Source organism: Schistocerca gregaria, chromosome X, assembly GCF_023897955.1.
Source record: "Schistocerca gregaria isolate iqSchGreg1 chromosome X, iqSchGreg1.2, whole genome shotgun sequence".
NCBI lineage: Eukaryota > Metazoa > Arthropoda > Insecta > Orthoptera > Acrididae > Schistocerca > Schistocerca gregaria.
Window position 1 is genome coordinate 319,290,017 of NC_064931.1, and position 20,756 is coordinate 319,310,772.

General features: G+C 39.2%; 1 protein-coding gene across 2 annotated transcripts in view; it reads right to left on the minus strand.

Annotated features, from left to right (window-relative positions):
- Positions 1 to 20,756, minus strand: part of LOC126299208 (uncharacterized) — a 397,182-nt gene that overhangs the window by 182,025 nt on the left and 194,401 nt on the right. The window contains exon 2 of one of the 2 annotated variants that reach the window (XM_049990993.1): positions 315 to 419. The exons of the other annotated variant lie outside the window; for it this stretch is intronic. Coding sequence (XP_049846950.1) covers positions 315 to 419 — 105 coding nt within the window. The remainder of the gene's footprint in view (positions 1 to 314; positions 420 to 20,756) is intronic. 2 annotated transcript variants of the gene reach the window in all.

The window sequence follows — 20,756 nt, forward strand, 5'->3', positions numbered from 1 at the left end:
AGCACAGAGAACTCTAACTTCCTTTCGAAACTGGGAATATTGTTGTCTTTAGTTAGACTGAAGCTGTTTATAAAGAAGTATTTAAAAAATCAGTACAGCCACAGCTCGTAACAAACATATGATTTCTCAAGTTTTTTTAATGTAATTTATTTCCGTTAAAGGGAAAGCGAAATCTGGTCCTTTATTGTTGTTCATATTTTGTTCAGAGTAAATGAAAACTAACATATTCCACAGGACATTCTGAACATTCAGCTACTACACAATACAGTAAATCTAAATAGAGTGCTCAGAGAGGATGCATGCGGAATACTAACGTATCTGTAGTCGAGCGGGAAGCCGTCCCCTCCGGGACGACTTTGCGGGCTCGGACGGGGTAAGCTGAATTCGAGTCTGTCGCCGGCTCATTAGCTCACGTGCGCCTACAGGAGCAGGGCGCAACCAAAGAAAAAACCAAACGAAAAAGTGAAAAAATCAAGCTCAAAACATGATCGCTACATTAAGTAAAATATGTCTAAAACTATTTCTACAAAATTTTGATAGATATAACTATTATACATATTTCTTCATTCCAAAAATATGTAAAAACTACTTAATGATTAAGAAAATATACAAACCTGAACCATTAATGTCTGGAAAAGAATACAATCTACAACTATCTACATTTTCTTAAGGTATTATGCTTTGTAAACTAGAATGTGAGGTGCATCTTTATCATAGCTATTATTATTATTATTATTATTGTTATTATTATTATTACAGTCTAGATAAGTGTGGGCTCAGATTTATATTATTAATAATATTAATAACAATACGAATAGTTAACTACCTATGTGGGAAGTGTTTCTCTATCACATACATCACTCCAGATAAATGAAAATTTAGAGAGAGAATACAATTTCGCTGTTAACATGAAGTAATAAAATGCCTTTCTTTCATTGTCATAGCTGTAGCATTTATAATTTTGAATGCAGTAAAAGTTACAGCAGGATCTAAATCTGAAACGTTCTTTGTCTACGGTAAGTGTGTTTTAGCACAAACTTATAGGCACTAATAGTATGTGGTTAGCTACTATCACATTAGCATTATGCGTTTCGTACAGAAGCTCTAATCTAATCTTAGAGAAAAAATAAATAAATTTCTCGCTAAAGCTTAAAATGCATTATTTGAATCTACATAGTATTTTATGCATTTCTACTAAGACAACATTATGGTAAAGATTTTCATTAATTTGAGCTACGTAAATATTCTACATGAGGAAAGAAGTGGGTCTGTAATGTTGAGGTGTCTGTGCAGAATTGTAGGACTCGATCACGTGTGCTGAAGGATATTCCGTAAAGGGCCTCTACCTATAAGGAACAAGGCGACAGAGTGGACTTACTAGTTGGAAACATATATATGAGTGAGTTCTTCATTGTTCAAAGCAATTTAGAATCAAAGCCTTGATCGTAATAAGAGATTTGTGGCAAAAGCCTAGCTTCACATGCACAAACAGCGTTACAGCGTTAAAGTTCAGTAGAAATAAATCTACGAAGACAAGAAAAATTACAGTATTAGTTCTGATGTACAGTGGATACGAACTGGCAGTTAATATAGTACTCATTAAGAGATATAAATTATAACTACGCTTCATCCTTACCGTGTTACTGATGAGGCAATATTCTTGCATGTTCAAGTGTATTCGACATCAGAACTAAGCCGAGTGGGCTTGTGTTACATCAGGCTATAATATGTAGTATCAGCGGCAACTTTTTGGTGTCGTCAAAATAGCAACAGTCCCATCTGCTTACACATGTGTTAACAAAGACCTGATATAGGACGTAGTTAAATTACGTAGTTGACAGTATCGAATATGACGCGCATTGTTAAATTACATAGTTGACAGTATCGAATATGGCGCGCATTGTTTGTGATCCCTAAACTAGTGTCAAAGATAAATCACCGCCATTAGTGGGTTTTGTTGAAAACATATAACACGTGGATTACTGCATAGCAAAATAAAGTTAATTTCAAACATTTCTTGTGATTAGTTTAATGCTAACATTCACTGAAATGCATTTCGTCATACAACTTGAGCCTCATAATAAGTGACTAATGTTGCAACTGACTGCTTCATATTTGCACTTAAAAGTTCAGGTGATCTGTCCACTCTAATTGAGTTAGAGGGTATCTGCCAATCTGTGTTTGCAAGTTATACTGAATTTCAAACCTCGTGTTAATAGCAACTGCGCTGTTATTTTCCGTATAAAAATGCCCTTCTCCTATTCACAATAATTTATGTCAATGTTTATTGGTTTGACGAAGACCTTAATTATCGCAGGTAAGGCTCCCTCTTCGTAAGTTAACTCTCCGTGGAATCTACTCACCGTAAACAAGTACCCTCAGGTTACTACTGACGAAATGTGCACTTGAATAATGCAGCCATTTGCTACAGTACTGCCATGGTAATTTGATCATAACAGAATTTTTCTTTCTTCTTTTTATTCTCTTAATGTATCTAAAGTTAGTCCCTGTTGAGATCAAACAGCTCTTACAAGAATTCTAGAAGAATGACAACTGCTGGCCACTCCGGTAGAGTGATGGTTTCAGTTGCATCGATACTCTGTTTGTCCAAAAGCCTGCGACCACTCTATGCTCCTCGTCATAAAGATGTCATCAATCTGGAAAGTAATATTTAGGGCTGACTTTTGCAGTTACTACAGGACTTTACATGCTGTAAAGTATTTAGACTACTTACTAATTCAGATAACGCGATTTCTCTCTTCGTCATTCAGCCAGATTTTTTGCCAAATTGGTGAGTCTTGAAAACGATGGTCCAGTTTGGTGGATAAATGACTGGGATTATGTGAGCAGGGAAGCCTAGTAAAGCCACTAAAGTTTTCACTAACCACTATGCTGAGAGGGTGACATTTTCTGGAAGAGCATTTTAAGATGAATGTTGAATATTGTATTTTAACTTAGTCTCAACTGTTTCGGAAACACTAACGTGAGTTGATAATACCTGCGTTTATTTGGCCATCAATGGAAACTGGAAATAAAAAAAAATCACCTATCGTCTCACAACTTTCACCGAAATTTTGTATGTACACCGTGTGGGCCTGTTGCTATATTCTCTCTGTAATCTGTCGTACTTTATCAAATATTTTGCTTATGAACGATTCTATAATGAAATAAACCATATGGTAGTCACAATATTGCATGACGTAGAGTAAATTACTAAGTATAACTGCGAAGTGAAAGTAGTTTTAACAATAAATGCAACTAATTATAGGAAACCATCCTTAACGACTTGTATTACTTAGGTTTCCATAAGTCTCGTAATGAAAATACTGGAATAATTTCTAGGACAAAGCAGCACAGAATTTTTACCATCAATCCGACTGCGTATTTTAATGATCTCTAATGGACCCAATTGCTTGGAACGTTGAGCTAAAACTATCCTCTTTTCATTTCAAAGGGGGTCAAATGTAGCTGGTCAACTGCTGTATGATGACGAACCGTACTGTAAAACCTTCTTACTCACCGGAAAATGACAGTGACTACCGTCTGCTCCTTGCGATGTTTCCCAGAAAAGTTATTTTTCAACACTGTTGCTGTTTTTAACCTTGAACCTTGTGGACAACTGACGTAACAATTGATTTGTCTAACTCAACATATGGTGTGCACCAATGGTAACCGTTCAGGAATCTCATCTGTATCATCACGAAATACAAAATAATATCTGATGCTCCATTCTAGGATAGAAGAGTGTAGAGATAACCTTCGTTACGCTACAGGGGACTCTTATGTTTTCAGAAACTATTACAGCAACAGTGACCACTAAATGCGTTCAGCTATCTGACTAAATCAGTGTCTTGTCTAGATTGAGAACAAACCACAGAGAGGAACGTGATAGTTCTCAGCGATTTATGTGTAATACAGACCCTATGACATATTATAAATTACTTGGTTATTATTTATTGATTTATCGTACACATGAAATACACTCGAGAATACATAACATTAAAGAGACAAAAATACAAGTAGTACATTAAAAACTGGTATTATATTCTAATGTCCAGTCACATAATTAATTCAAGACTTGATGCTGTGGCCAAGTCGTTTGGGTCACCTAGTTAAGCTCCCAGTTTACACTCGTCAACAATGTGACAGACGGTCGGGTTCGGTGCTCCACAGCAACAGCTGGGGCTGGGCAGCTTGCAGAGTTTTTGCAGGTTGTATGCATGCTATCCGTGTCCTGTTCTCTTCCTCTCTTGCCGTGGGAGTTCGAAGCTTTTGGTCTCTGTACAGGATATCGCACTTCAGGTGTATTATTTCTATTCCATATTTCATGCCATTTGTTTTCAGTGGTAAAGTTTCTATCAAGAAGCTGCTTGACCGCTTACAGGGTCGATTTCTGAAACGAAGTGGGTTTGTTATCAAGCTGGGAATACATTTATGGTCGAGAAGTTGAAGATTATTTATTCTTTTGGGATAATCTTTCTACGGGTTCTCCTGTGTTCTTAACACATGAGGAGCTATGTAACTGAGTGTTGGAAACCAGCATAAGATAGTAGTTCTTATAATTTTCATGGTTGTATTGAGCTGAGTGTCTATCTTATTTACGTGAGGACAGTTTATACACCCTCTAGCACCATATTCAACTGTAGAAAACACTAAATTGAGCGCCCAAGTTCGAAGTGTATCTGTTCATGCTCCCCAGCTAATACTGCAGAGTTTCCGGTTAAGGTTGTTTCGTTTCTTAATTTCCAAGAAGTTTTTTCTTGATGCTTCATGGAAGACAGCGTCCTATAACGAATAATTCCAAGAAAATATGGGGGACTCTGGTAAGGAAGGACTGTGTACACATCTCAAAAAAGTTTTGCATCACAACATTTCCCAGGACTCTTGAAGATAGACGTTGGCTGTGGATGTTGTATTACAGACACAGTACCTTTGACTGTTCCGAGATGTCACTAAACCCGCTTACAGATGTAAAAAACCATGCACCTTTGCAACCTCGACACCACTCAGCGCGATACAGATTGGTCCAATAACATGCCGAATGGACTGATCAGGATTGGCATCACGTTCTCTTCGTGATGAGTGTCGCATATGCCTTCGAACCAGACAGTCGTCGGAGACGTGTTTGGAGTCTGAACGCCGTAGACACACTGCCCAGCGAGTGCAGCAAGGTGGGTGTTCTCTGTTGTTTTGGGCTGGCATTATGTGGGGCCAACGTAAGCCGCTGGCGGTCATGGAGGGCGCCGTAACGGCTGTACGATACGTGAATGCCATGCACCGATAGTGCAGCCATATCGGCAGCATATTGGCGACAATTCGCTCCCCCGTCGCGCACATCTTGTTAATGACTTCCTTCAGGATAACGACATCGCTCGACTAGGGTGGCCAGTATGTTCTCCAGACATTACTGGTATGGATTGAAAAGGGCTGTTTATGGACGACGTGACCCACCAACCACTCTGAGGGATCTACGGCTAATCGCCGCTGAGGAGTGGGACAATCTGGAGAACAGTGTCTTGAACTTGTGGCCAGTATGCTACGACGAATACATGCATGAATAAATGCAAGAAAACGTTCTACTGGGTATTAGAGATACCGGTGTGTACAGCATTGTGTACCACCACCTCTGAAGGTCTCGCCGTATGGTGGTACAACGTGCAATGCGTGGTTTTCATGAGCCAAAAACGGGGCGGAAATGATTTTTTTGTTAATATCTATTCCAACTTTCTGTACAGGTTCCGGAACTCTAGGAACCGAGGTGATGCAAAATTTTTTTGGTACGTGTAGTTCATACGGACCTCCATTTCATAATCTGCCGCTTTGTTGTTTATGTTGAACCTGCTTCGGTTTTAGGAAGACTGAATTTGAGTCTCCACATGAGGAATAATTTACGTATTTTGTTGAGATCATCAGTTATGAGAAATTTCGGCACTTTTGGACTCGGTGTGCTGAACCGCAAGTGCTAGATCGTCAGCATACCCAAACTCCTTTGCGCTGGTTTCAGGGAAATCACGAATATAAAGGTTGAAAATATATGGGATATTACTAACCCATGTGGTTGCCCATTATTTAATTGTCTTTTTTTGCATATGAGATTACCCTAAACTACACGTAAGTGCCTGTCTGAGAGCATTTTATTGATTTTTGTCAATACGGTTTGGCAGAGAAATACTATGATCAGCTTATATCAGAGCCCTTCTTTCTACACTGTATCGTCAGCGGAAGTTAAGTCGACGAAAACTGTAGATGTCTTCATTTGCATCTGAAATCCCGTTTCGATGTGTGTTGTTAAGTTTAGAAGGTGATCTGTGAGCCTCGTGATTGGTCTGAAACCTGCTTGTTCTACAGGCATGTTTCCCGGTATTTTTACGCCTTAATATAAGTCTCTCCAAAAGTTTCTAATAACAACTGTGAAGTGCTATTGGGCTATAACTTTCTACTAAATGTTTATTCGGTTTCCGGGCAGTGATACATTTGAAACAGTTTGGTAGACATCCTGATTTTGGAACTGGTACAAAGTTTTGTCAGCCGAAGCCTAGTCTCTTCCTACAGCATGTTAGAAACGCAGGCTGTATCTCGTCAAAAGCAGATGACTTGCTTGTCCTTACACCCTGGAGAAACGTTTTTAGTTCCTTCAATGTGAAGTCCTGAGAGAATTGTGTACCAACAGGTGTTATTTGACGAATGTTACCAAGCTCCATTTTTATTTTTATTGTGGTTTAGTTTCGTGGGGCTTTCGAAAATCAAATAATTCTGTTTGCTATTTGGTCTGGCGTCACTGAGTGATCTACCCGAATTGGCAGGTTAGTTCCACCGAACGTCTTCAGGAAGCTCCAGGATTGGCGACTTGATTACTCAAAATCCAACTTGGTTACTATTTCTATCCACTTCTCTTTTCTGGATGCGTTCAGTTTTTGAATCAGTTTATGAGCTAGATCAGGATAACAATTCACCATATATGACTCACAGAGTTCTTCGCATTCATGGCTCCACCCTGGAATATATTCCTTACTTAACCCTTTGGCACACATTTCTTTGCAGTAGAGATTACGGCACCAATAAATCTGTCATAATTTTCAAGTGAAGCAGGAATCCGTCTGATAGTTTTATCAAGTTCTTTCGGGAATGTTTGCCAGTTTTCCCTTTGAAAGTTCCATCCTCGTCTAGCAATAGATTGAGTAACCGGAATCTATCTACCCATTTTGTAAATAAATGGTCGGTGTTGCCTGTTTGGAAAGTCAACTATAACATTTGAGAGATTGGTTTTGAGAACTTTTTGATGAGAAGCAGGGATCTGTTTGTAATCTTGTTTCCATGTTGCAAATCTACAGTTAGTTCGTATCCAGGTTCCTCGAATATATATTAATGTTAAATAGGCACTTTTATACATTAGTAATATAATCGTGTATGTAAAAGTATACATTGCTCATTCACGTTTAAATACATGATTCAGCTTGAAAGCGGTTTCAGTATCATATCTTATTACTGTAAATATGTTACAGGATTACAAACAAATTACATCTTTGGAACAGAGCTAGTAACACAAAGATGTATGTAACATTTTCCAGTATGTTTTCTGCGATTTTCTAAATGAAACTGGTTCTTGGAGCAGATGGATTTTTCAAGAAGATATATTTTCTATTCGGTCGTAAAGTTAACACTTCTGTACGAAATTTTACAGCAATGTATATGATACTAAACGCTTCATCGCAGAACAATTTTTCAGATTTGCAGAGAAACTACTCGTAGCTCCTATGGCATATGAGTCAGGTATACATGTTACCACTATTGTCAGTAAACCAGGCGAATTAGCTAATGCAATCATAATTAACGATTTGTTCCGATTGTTCTGACATATTTAAATGTAACGATCGCCTACAGAACCAAGTTGAGCTTACTTATAAATATTGAGTTAACTGATTATGTTCATGGTTCTGTTAGTTGTTGAGTCTTCAATAAAATCACAGAAATGTGGCGTAGAGCGTAGAAAATTTCAAACGTGATTTATGATCTTTTCCAAGGTTACGTGAGGTATATTCAATGACAGTGATCGTTATCTATCTTAACAGGTTCCCAACTATAACGAAAAAATTCATATGTGTATACTAACTCACGAACGTGTTAAGACGTCTGCAGCGGATGCGTTGTTCATATTTATGGGAAAATTTCAATTTTTTGTTTATGGATCAAAAACTAAAATGAAGTGAAATTACATTCGTTTTACAGAGATAACTCATTCTCATTCAAAGTTCATTACTACCTGCGATCATGAAGGAATACACGAATTTATGTTTACATTACACTTAATCTAAATTCACACTTCTTAACTAATACGCACACTTTTGCGTACAAATTTGTAGCCTGAAATTCTGCTAATTGTGATTACATTTCATCACAAAATTATGTCAACTTGTTTCCTAACGTATTCATTTTGCGAATAATTGTAGTTGGACTGTGACATGTTTCCTGTGTTGTCAGCAGTATTCCAGTTTTATCAGCTATTAATAAAATAAAATGAGATGAATACTGGCTTCAATTATGGATGTATGTACCACAGGTGTGTCAATATGAACTCTGAAACGTCATAATGAAACCAGTGAATGTACCATTCTCCTCCTTCCTATAAGCCACGCAAAAGTATAGTCCATAATATCTCTGTGTCGTGGACGTTTTATTAATTCATTGGTTCAACTAAGTATTTTAACGTAGATTCCAAAATCGAGCAACTTACGATCGCCGGAATTTGAAAATGAACTCACAGCTCCCACAGAAAGTACTTTATTGCGTGAATTCTAAAGTATAAACGGAAGTGATCTGCCAGCCCAGGAGAGAGTGTTTATACATAAAAATACACATAATTTCCAGAAAATTTGAATATTCCACTAATATGTGTCTCCCAGAAACATCTCACGAATGTTTTATAATAAATAACTGCAGGAAGCGGGAATCATACAGGGGAACCCAGCCAACCTGGGTCAAAGCTGCACCACGACAGACGAATCACACCATTTCGCACTTTTCTCCTCCATCGCAGAGCAGTGACCTGCTGTTTCAATGTGGATTAAAGATTCTTGGATTTCGATCGAATCGATGATTATTGAGGATCCACGGGTTCATGTCCTCATGGTCACCTTGGCATCCAAATGTTCTTACTTCCGGGTAGTTACCGCGGTTATCGTTCAGGTCTTCATGTTCCTCATATCGAAAGCTACTATCGGCAGTCAGCGCCTCAGGATTGTGTTGGGGGTTTATTCTAAAAATACTGACGACGTCTCTACGCTTTTGTCACCTCGATGTAGGTCATCATCGTCAATTTCGTAGACAATGACCAGCGAGCGATGTAGGATTTTATACGGACCAAATTAGCTAATCCTTTTTTTTTTTTTTTTTTTTTTTTTTGATAGCCCGACTATCAGGACAGGTGTAAAAATCCATGCAAGGCCACATTGGTTGTAGATTAGAGATCGATATTTCGAGTCTGGCAGCTGACCACTGTGCCACAGAGCCGCACTAGGTCACATTACGAACCATTTAGTTCCACTTTCCGATGTGGGTAACCACACCAAGAGGTCGATAACAGTCCGGTGAAATTAGGCAACTGCTGGTGTAATCAGTACAACTTGGCCTGGTGAGAAGGCTAAGGGAGGGGGGAGGAGGAGGTGAAAATGAGGCCTAGGTTTTCGTCACTGTCATTCCTTATAGGTGCTTACATAGCGTCCGACAAATCTATGGGTACTGACTGGTAGCTGCTTCTGAGTCAAACAGTGGCATATAAGTACAGTTGGTGAAAGTGAGTTGTGATAACGAACAAAATTTTCAATTCCATTTGACTGTAATTTTTTATGCACTGGTCCAGAAATTAATCTGAATCCCCTTTAGGAGCTTCTCTCTTCTCGAAGATCTCACTGTCTTCAATGATGCTAGTGCTTCCCTTTTCTCGACTGCAATTGTGTGGTAACTGAGGTATCACCTGCCTCAGCTGCAGAGAGGGCGCCTTTGTTGGGCCCCACTGACGCAGCCTGTGCTCTGCTGAGGTCGAGTGCTGCTTCCTGTGACTCCTCCACTACTGAGGTGTGACACGACAGCAGTCCTCCGTTTCTCCCACACGTCAACCGCCAGAGGCTTCACAGGTTGCAGCCAGGGCCACCTGTTGGTATCGTTGCTGGCAGACAGCCGCTCTGATTGCCTCGCCGGCACCACGTACCTCGGAAGCTGATTTATCTGAAGTCCTTAGTTCAAGATCTCATCCTCAACGAACTGGAGTGTTTGCCGCCACCAAAAGCATCTTCATTTCTTCGGTACATCCATTCCAGCTTGATATATCACTCTTAAATGCCATATTTAAGGACATTGCGACCAGCCAGAATTACAATAGCCCAGCCGCAACTGTGGCGCAGTGCTTAACGGAACTATTTAATAAGCAGGAGACCCCAGGTTCGAATCTTGATTCGACATTCATTTTCACTCGACACCGCTGATTCCACCTAAAGTCTCGATGCAGCTCACATCAATAGTTTCTTTCCTTTCTACCCCCTCTACCTTTATTTTACGTAATTTGGAAGCAGCTTATACGAGAACTTCAACAACATTCAATGTATGGGACTCGATCAAATAGTGTCAAGATAAGAGTGTGGCAAACAACTGTCCCGCCGTCAGGAGAAGAGGTTACACATACGTTTTCCATATCACACCAAATTCAAGGAAAACCTGCAGTCAGGTATGGTTCCTGAGTTTACCGTGCTCTTAAGAACCGTCTGTCTGTGTCCTGCTCTTTTAGCAGTCAGTTAACTTGCTCGGAAAGCTGTTCAGATATTCACGATGTATACGACAGTCGAAAAAGTGAATATCAGTTATAGCGAATGTCGCCAAACTCTTAGAGCAGCGGACAGTTTCATGCTGAAGAATATATAGATTGTGGCAAGCACTCACGATCTCTCTTTACAAACATTACAAAAGGTTCTAGGAACTAGAAGTGGAGATAATAAAATATGCCAAAGAAAACAAAGAGCAGTTGTTGAAAGAAATGAAACTAACATTTGAGCGGCAGTGACACACAATGAAAATGTCACTAAGAGAGATCTCGGAAGCATCAGAGAAATCAACCAAACGAGCAATTGGCGAACACTACATTCCATTACATTTCGCTGAAACTGCAGCATCATAGCAAAGACTTCCGAAATTTGTTACAGTTCTTCGAATGTTATCTGTGAAAAATACGAAGTGATATGGCACAGACATGTAAAATTTTGTTTGAGGAAGGATCATTGGCAAGTCAGTCTTCGGAGTATTCACTATTATCAGTGGAAAATCCACACTGACTTAAAGAAGTGAATAAAAACAACGTTCGTCTATCAATGTTTGATGTGCGTTTTGAAGATCTCAATCGCTGGTCTTGTTTTATAGATGGAAATCTAAATGCTCGCAAATATCTCGACTTACTGCCAACATGACGGATGGCCCTCCCATCCCGCTTAACGAATGGCAGATCACATTAAGAGAGCATTTGTAGAGCATTGGAACGGTCGTTCGGGTAACGCAAATCGTCTGCACACCCACCAAAAGCTGTGGCGAAAATTAAAACAATAGTTGTAGTAGGACATACCCAAAACTCCCAAAGGCATGAAATGGTTTATAATACGGGTCTGTGCTGCCGTTAACACTAGATAAAATTCGACGTGCAGTATTATTTTTCAGAATCACTTCGTAGGGTGTAGATATGTTCAAGATCAAAATTTTGAGGATTTGGTGTGACAGCCATGGTAATAAACGCACCAACCGTACCTGAGTTTCTTGTTTGCTTACATTTGGTGTAATAGGGCCGACGTTTAAGAAATCACCTCTTCTGACGACGGAACACTGATTTGTGGAGCTGTTATCTTGATACTTTTTGATCGAGTCCCATACATGTTACGTCACTGAAGTTCTCTTAGAAGATTCTCTCTAATTCCATGGAAAAAGTTCTATATTTTCATAAATAAAAATGCTCCGTACGATAATTTGACAACTATTGATGATAAAAATTACTTGTCAATCTACGAGAATTCGCCACCTTGGCGAAAATGCATCTCCATTTAATTATTCATTCTGGCTATATTTGGGGCTGCCTGTCTTAGCTACCTCAAGTTGTATGTTCACGTTATGAAATCGTGGTTCTTATAGTAACCAATAGTTCAAAAATGGACAACAACAGTCAGTATTTCCCCGCGATTCATAGAACGATGTGCCTTTTGGCGGATTAACAACGAGGCTTGGTGTGCCAGCCAGCCCGGATGTAGTTTTCAGGCGGTTTCCCACATCTCATTAGGGAATTACCATGCTGGTACCCTCTCAGTCTGAGTTTCCGATTCGATAACATATATAAATTTTTCGCCCACTTCCACATGAATAGCACCACTCACATATAGTTAATGTACACATAGTCGTCCCTGGCGGCCGTGGAATTTTGAATGGAAGACACCTTACTTCACTACTGCAAGCACAGAATTAGTACGACTTCACGATTTCTCTCGTTACTCATTGTAAATGAGTAACAGAAATTAACTAATGTGAAGAGAACACTTTTTCCCTGAAGTAGAATATATATTTCTTTCACCCATGCAATGATGAAGTTTGCTACCTTAATCATCCAGCGGACTAGGTTACGAACTAAGTAGATGATTTTAAACACAACTTCACCAATGTATCTGTTACGAAAATGTGCATAGGTTTTCTGAGCAATATTATCAGTCACCCATCACGACCCATCCACAACTTCTGCAATGTATATGGCCTACCAGTTTTCATTTACACTACTGCCATCCGGTTGAAACAGATGAATCATACGTATTACATTAAAACGTTGCAGATTAGTACTGATTTTATCCATGTCTGTATTGAACTTATTACACGGATATGTCTATAGTGATCTTATTCACGCAATAGGGACCCATCTGAAAAGCCGACGTGTTGAGCGTCCAGTGTTGTGGTTGGGTGCACGACCATCTACGCGTCTCTCTTGGCGGCCGTGTCAAGAGGATCTACAACAACGGTTATCGTCCTGACAGTCAGCAGTGGTTCAAATGGCTCTGAGCACTATGGGACTTAACATCTGAGGTCACCAGTCCTCTAGAACTTAGAACTACTTAAACCTAACCAACCTAAGGACATCACACACATCCATGCCCGAGGTAGGATTCGAACCTGTGACAGTAGCAGTCGAGAGTCAGCAGTGCTCCAGGCTTCGTTGTACTGTCTTGCTGCAAACAAACCCACTTCCTGATTCAAGTTACGTGGCGAGGCTGTGTTATACTGTATGGCTGAGGAAACAGTTTCTGCATACTCTTGGGTGCTAGTCTCATACACGACGTTGATTATCGTTCCCCTGAACCCATCGATTTCATATGGAATTAACAGTCTTGCGAAAGCGAGAAGCAATATTGCGAAATGCTATACCGTAATCTCAATAAGCTAAGATTTGGTGGCTGTTGAATTCCGACAGGTGACGTTAAATGTTTCTCCTTCATAAACTAGGTATAGAACGATCTTTTGACGAACAACCAACATTTCCCCAAATACAGGTAGAGTCAATCCTGTCTACATATTACGATTGTACTGAGATGCTAACCATCTGTATAAACAAGAATCTAGTAAATTTTCCTGCCGTTCTGACGTTAGTTGAATGCCATATTCATGGTGTTGCAATTTTAATCACCAGCTCTCTATAATCCCCAGTGGGCTGAAGCCATTCGCGTATTGGAAACTACACAAAGAAGAAATTATGTTCAGAGTGAAGAAGCACCAAAGAGTAGATATGTATTCCATTGAACTGAAACGAATCTTATCTAGAACAGGAGTGGGCAATTTCTTGGCTCAGAAGCCACTTTGTGGACACGGAGTTTAGTGGAGGGCCACACCTTTTAAAATGATTACATTCATTTGGTAACTCTGCATTTCTGAAAAGACATAAATTGTGTCATAAAAATTAACGAACATAAATAAAATAAAATTATAACACCTTTACTCAATTCATTTCTTGTGCTAACTTCTAATCGTCTATAGCTGCAATAACATTCAATTTTCAATCAGTTTAATGAGACAATCGTTTCCTATCTCTCTTACCAAAGATACTTTTTTTTAAAAAATCTAGGATCATACTGCTTGTTTAGAACTTAATCACAACCTGCAACTTAATTTTTGTCATAGAGCTTCTATATCCAAAAGTATTGAGGTACACGCAAGAAAAACATAGCTTACAAATATATGTAAACCCAAATATAGAGAGCATTCTCCCAGAAAATTGTTTCATACACGGAAATTTTTCAGCCTACAAAGATTTGTAAAAGACAAACACTTCTTTTACAGTGTAGTCTGACTGCATTTCCGTAAGTTCAAGTTCCAGATCCTTAGGTGCTGAGTCAATACAATCAATGACAGGATGAGAGAGCATGTTAAACTGAGACTCAGTTTTCTTAAATTCCTGGCTTCCTGTGACCTCGTCCTCCAGACACTGCAGACGATTCATACTCTTAACAGATGCACTTTGAGGCACGTTCTGTTTTCCTAACATATGGAAATGACGGAAATTATCTTCACTTAATAACCTTGGAAACAGATTTAGTTTTGCTTTGAGTAGTTTTACATGCTTCACCATTTCATGTATAAACAAATCCTTTACCTGCAATGTCAAATTCAGTTAAGTTAGTTTCCTAAACATATTAGCTGCAAACGTGATCTCATATCTCCACTCCTCACATACTATTTTTGTGATGAAATCATGAGATATCTCCCTCGTGTCCATAAATAAGAGGCTTTCATTCTACAGTGCCAAAAAGCATTCGAAAACCTTGCGAGAGCTCTACCGCACCTCACTGTTGTGGCAAATTACGTTTTTATACTCTACTTCGACAAGAAACGATTTGGACAGTGTATGGCGGAGTGACGTTGCTCTTCTTGTGTTCACCATAGCAACAGCAGGGTATACCACATGCTTTAAGACCAGTGTATCTTTACAAAGGCTCCTCTGACACAAAATGCAACGAAAAGCGAGTATTTAACTGTCTGTGTTTTGTGTTTGTAACTTGTTGTTTAAAGGTTACATTATTCCCACTAACAACTCTTGTCCAATCTGTTGTAATTCCTGCCTTTTTGTTTAAGGACAGGCTACTTTTATCCACATAAATCGCAGCACACTAAGCATATCCTGACCAGCGGTTGTCTCTTTCATTGATTCTAGGCCAAGTACTTCCTCTGTGGTGACGAAATTTTCATTAATTCGACGGATAAAGATGAGTAATTGTGCTGTTTATTCGTGATCTGTGTTGACGGCTATTGCCAAAGGATACAAAAGAAAATCTTTCATGCAGTCTTCAGCTGTTGTATGAGTTAGTCACTTCGTCACTGAGGCAATGCGCAGCACTTTAGTCGTTCTTAACGGTGGAATGATTTCAAATTTGCTTCTAAAATCATGAAACAATGTGCCATTACACTCTAGCATACAATGCTTAATGAATTCGTCACCCGAAAAAGATTTGATGTGTTTAACAGGGTCATAGGTTACTATGCAGCCTGCTTCAGCAGCGCTATGTTGAACTGTTGATTGCTTTCTAAATAATGTTTGTTACTTCTTCACAGCTTTTTTTTTCACAAACTCAGCAGCTTTTATTTTGCGTTCTTCCTTGGAAAGTTTACAGCCATATTAGCAACGTTTTATTTCGTAATGTCTTCGGGCATCCTAAATATGGTTATCGTTTCATCACAAAATGAACACAGAGAGTCACTTCCTGTATTAATAAAGAAATAAGTGTTTCTCCACTGTTTATTACACACATGATACTCATCAATGATTTTACACTTTTTCGGTAGGCTCATGGTTTCACTAAAGTTGGGAATTTATAGATTTACTGTTGCATAGACCAAATAGAAGTAAACCAGATCAATCAGAAAAGCACTACGCATCGCGCTATTCGCTCAAACGGTGACACTCGACGTGGTGGCTGATGGGAGCAACTGTAAAAGGGAAATGCTGTTACGGTCGTTTCCGTCTGCCGCCGCACCGAATGTCAACTTAGTTTGCGCGAATAGAATTTACAATGCGCATGTGTACGAGGCAGCTTACCTAATAGGAATCTTCGCTCGCGCGCGGGGAGGAAATTCTATTCAAGAAGGATTTTTCTGTCTTCTGAGGGCGCACAAATATCTTCAGTGGGTCGCTATTTGCCCACCCTTCCTATAGAACTTAACAAGGTGAAATGTGCGTTCGCTGCACAGAATATGTCAAAACCGTTAGCCTGTGTTAGCACTAGAAGCAACAGGAAACATTATAATATAATAACATAGCATAACTGCAGAAATTAATTTAAAATTTAGGTGCAACATGATCTACTTCTTTACTCTGTTTGTGTGTTTATTTTAAGTGACCACATTAGAGTCCTCAGGCACCCTCTCATGCCTATCTGTACATTCTGGGACATTCTCCTGGTACTTGTCCGACCCATTAGCTGAACGGTCAGCGCGCTGGATCGCCACACACGGGGGCCTAGGTTTGATTCCTGGCTGGGGAAGGAGATTTTCCTCCACTCAGGGACTGGGTGTTGTGCTGCCATCATCATTTCATCCCATATGTGGTGTCGCACTCAGTAAGATCTGCCCTTGGCAGAAGAACTTCCCGCCCGCGAACTCCCGGCCATTGACGCCATGCGCTCATTTGCATTTCCTGATACCGAACTTTGCACTACGCATAGTTCAGGAATTTCATATACTAACAATAATAATAATAATAATAATAATAATATTGTAATGAACGTAATAGTAACGCTAACGACCACCCTTTTAGCATTGTTTGCAGTAAATTGCTAATAATATGACGTTCCTGTGCGGTGAGAGTAGCGATGTACAAATGAAACGGCATAGAAACAGTGTAAGAGAATCCAACAAAGTATAGTAAATGTTAGAAGTTGGGCTAATGAAAGAGAAACCATTCGAGAGAAGAATGTAAGAAACAGAAGTAAACAATAATGAGAAAATTTGCCGAAGTTATGATAATGTGAATGAGATGCACTTTCGTAATTGGAGAAGACTTCATCTGTGGTTTTTCGATGGGGAAGCTTCATCTATTCCAACAGAAATACCTCTAGTCTTATCTAAAACGTAGGGAGATTTTTGGATCGGATGCACCTTATTTGGTATTTTTTTCCACATATGTGTGGATGAATGGGAGAAAGAGATTGGGGAATCACTTATAGTAATACATACACATAGCCAATGTATGGACTTACTAAATATTTTACTTATGTTACTGAATGGTGACGGGTATTGGGCATTTGGAGAGACTATCCAGAGCAGTACTAAGGAATATCCATGCAGCGATAGTTTATTGTGCCTAATTTATGTGCTCATCCAGGACTATGACACTAACTTTTAATATTTTTATATGGTAGTTTGGTACCATCCGGGAGTACTGAAAGGAAAGCCATTCGATAATGTTCACTTATGTACTTCCACCGCAATATATCACCTATGGCGTTTTTGAGATTAATTTAAAAACATTGTCTTGAGTCCAAAGAGACCCTGAACTATACAAAAGTCATTGTTTATGAATAATGTGGCCGATGCGATATTCCTAGGGCTAGTATTAAAAATTGTTGGATGTTGTCAACATATATGTGAGAATCTAGCATTATAAATAGTAGGACAGTATACATTTTTGTGAAGAATAACAAGCACCACGTAAGGCAGTCTTTGATTCAGAACATGAAGGAAGCGTAACAGACTACAGAAAGCGATGAGATTTTTAAGGTGCGACGTGCTAAAATATTTTTAGTAGATTATGGAGATACGAAAATAGGTGACCGTATAAGAGACTGTCTGTCGCAGTTTAGGTTTAGTGTAGTACCCTAATGATATAATGTCCGGAAAGGTAACAAATAAAAGATTAAACAACTTAGGGGGAATGGAGCCGGTTAACGTCCTAGACAAGCACCAGTATATGGAAAAGTGAACATCCAGTCACTTTCAATCCAAAAATGAAACGAGAGATTGCTGTGCATTGCAGCTTAAATCCTCGATCCCTAATGCAGAAAGTATTTCCAACGAGACTGGTACTATTTAGAGGAAACATGGCGTGAGGTGTGTCCTAATCAACCAACACAGACGGAAATGTCTGCTTACTCTGTTCCTAGTACTCTATCCTCCCCTTGGTCATGGCGCAGAGGGAACAATTAGAACTACTCATCCATCCAATCTTAACTAAAATGTTACTTTCTACAACGTCTAACGTTGGTTTCATTTGCTTGTGAGGTGGCGCTATTATTTATGGTGTCTGATGTCTTGCCATATACGCCATATTTTGGTTCCCGGTTGGTGTAGTGCTGTCAGCTGAGGGTTTAAGTTGCCATGCACAGCGATTTCTCGCTTCATTTGTGTCCTGAAAATTACGGTGTGTTCGTCTGTCGAAATATCGGCCGGTATCAACACGTTCACCGACTATTCCCTTCTGTTGGCTGAATATTCTGCACCTCAGGATAAAAGATCAAGTTTAAGAAAAGAAAATGGTGGCCGAAATTAATAAGAATTACCTTTCAGGACACAGTATTGAAGTTGGAACTTAAAAAGACGTTTATCAAGTCACAGGTTAACAACTGTCAATATTACGGCAGGTGAAACTACAATCGCCAAGATGTAATTGTGAGTTGTTTGATTGCTCTGGGAGAAGACTCATCAGAACTACAACATATGTAATATTAGTTCGCATTATTACATGTATAACACAAAAGATTTACTTAACTTCATACAGTATTTTGTTACAAGAGGGCTGGATAATTTACAACTATCATTGACTATTAAAGCATCACTTGATGGACTAATTAACAAACACTTCTCCTGACGTTCAGTTTTTAACATTTACAAAAGTACATTTCCACCTGAGACTTGAATAATTCTTTAACCGTACTCAGTGATAGAAACTGCTTGAGCTTTGCTTACGCATGGGCAGGGCGTTTCCAACTTCAGCTCTATATTGGCCTCTGTGCAAGGGCGCTGCTAGGCTTAGAGAGGGGACGTATTTTCTTCTGCCTCTCCCATTCTTGTTGCGGATTGCAGCGAAACAACGTTAACGCCTGTGGTATCGATATACGTTGCCGGCTTTGAAGTGGCATCGCGCTCTCTGGGCAATACCACACATAAAATTATAATATTTGGGACTGGCAGAGCCGAGATACTTTTAAAACACACGTTTCGCATTTGGAGGAGTCTAGTCCTCTGGAAATCCAGACATAAGCATGCAGTGATTCCCAAAATTTCTTAAAGCTAATGCTTGTATGGTTCCTTTCAAAATAGACTCGGGTGATGTTCTTCCCCTTTCTTGCCTATTCAAAGGATATTGCTCCGTCTCAAACAATCTCGTCTTAGAAAAGGTATTAACCGCTAATAGCGCTTCCTTTTTGCAGCGTTTAAAGTTATAGAACATTGACATAAATTAGAGTTTATTCTATATTTTCCGGGATTAACTGAGTAACCATACAGCAGGAAATTGTGTCGGAATATAGTCCAGCACTCATTACAAATGAGTTCACCTTAGTGGGTAACAGCAGCCAAATTATAATACAAACCTCAGGGTCGCAACTTGCTGTTAATGTCTAGTGTTTCTTCTTTCATTTGACGCTTTACAGTGTGACTACTGTAGGCTTAGTAAATCTTCGTCGTTGATCAGTGAAGAGTAATGATTTCGATCAGTATATGCACTGATAATTGATAAGATCTTCCACCGACGCTAATGCATAGGTGTGTAATAAGGTTTTTGTAAGGGCGAGCTGGAATCGATTAATGTACTTACTCAGCTCTAATCGAAAGCGCTGACGCAACACACCGTCGTTCAACACATATTATGTCTGTCTACCAAGTTGTTCTTAATTTCGCTGATTAGTTTGCTTACTTAATTGCTCCAGGGATCGCCAAATTAGGAATTAGGGTATTGTCGTTTTTGCGCAGTACTCATAGTCGTTATTTGAAATAGGTAGTGAGGCAAAAATCGACCCAGTCAATCATTATTTTTATGGAACAACAAAGAATCACTAATGAAGCTTCATACGTAATAGCCACATTCTGAGTTAACCGGTTCTGTATAACTTTGTCCTTATAATTACAAAAAAGTTTTCAGAAAGTAATTTAGCAAAAGCAAATGGAGAGATTTACAAGACACAGTTCCTACAATAATTAAATATGATCAATAATATTATTTTCTCTTCCACTCTGTGCCATTCTGTGGAATAAGTTTTCTCTTAAAGAACTGTCGATATACATTTGTAAATTCAAAGTGGAGTTAAAAAAATGTTTATCCTTTTGTGAGACAAAATAAAAACGCATTCTCCATTGGTCGTCATCTATTGCTGTAAAAATTATTGAACCTGCGGGAAACTATAAGCGAATACCACTTTTGCAACTGATCGAAGGGAAGATGTCACTTCCCTTTAAATATCTAGTATGCCTGCAGAATGTATGTCTTCCAAGAGTCGCTTGAGGTGAAGAATCAAAAGGAATTTTGTAAGTACAAGAACCAAAGAGTGTGACGGATAATAGAGAATAATTGTTTTACGCTTAAATGAGGAGGTACAAGAATCTCAATGTGCGGGCGGTGGAATTAGGAGGCGTGGTATGTGATGCGGTTTCATTGAAACCAATTCCGTTTTCCAGTAGTCCGGCAAAATTGGTCTCATCAGGAATGACAGCTGTATTCAATTGCAAATTCACGTTGGGTCATTCAGTTGCTGTCTATAAGTGAGACG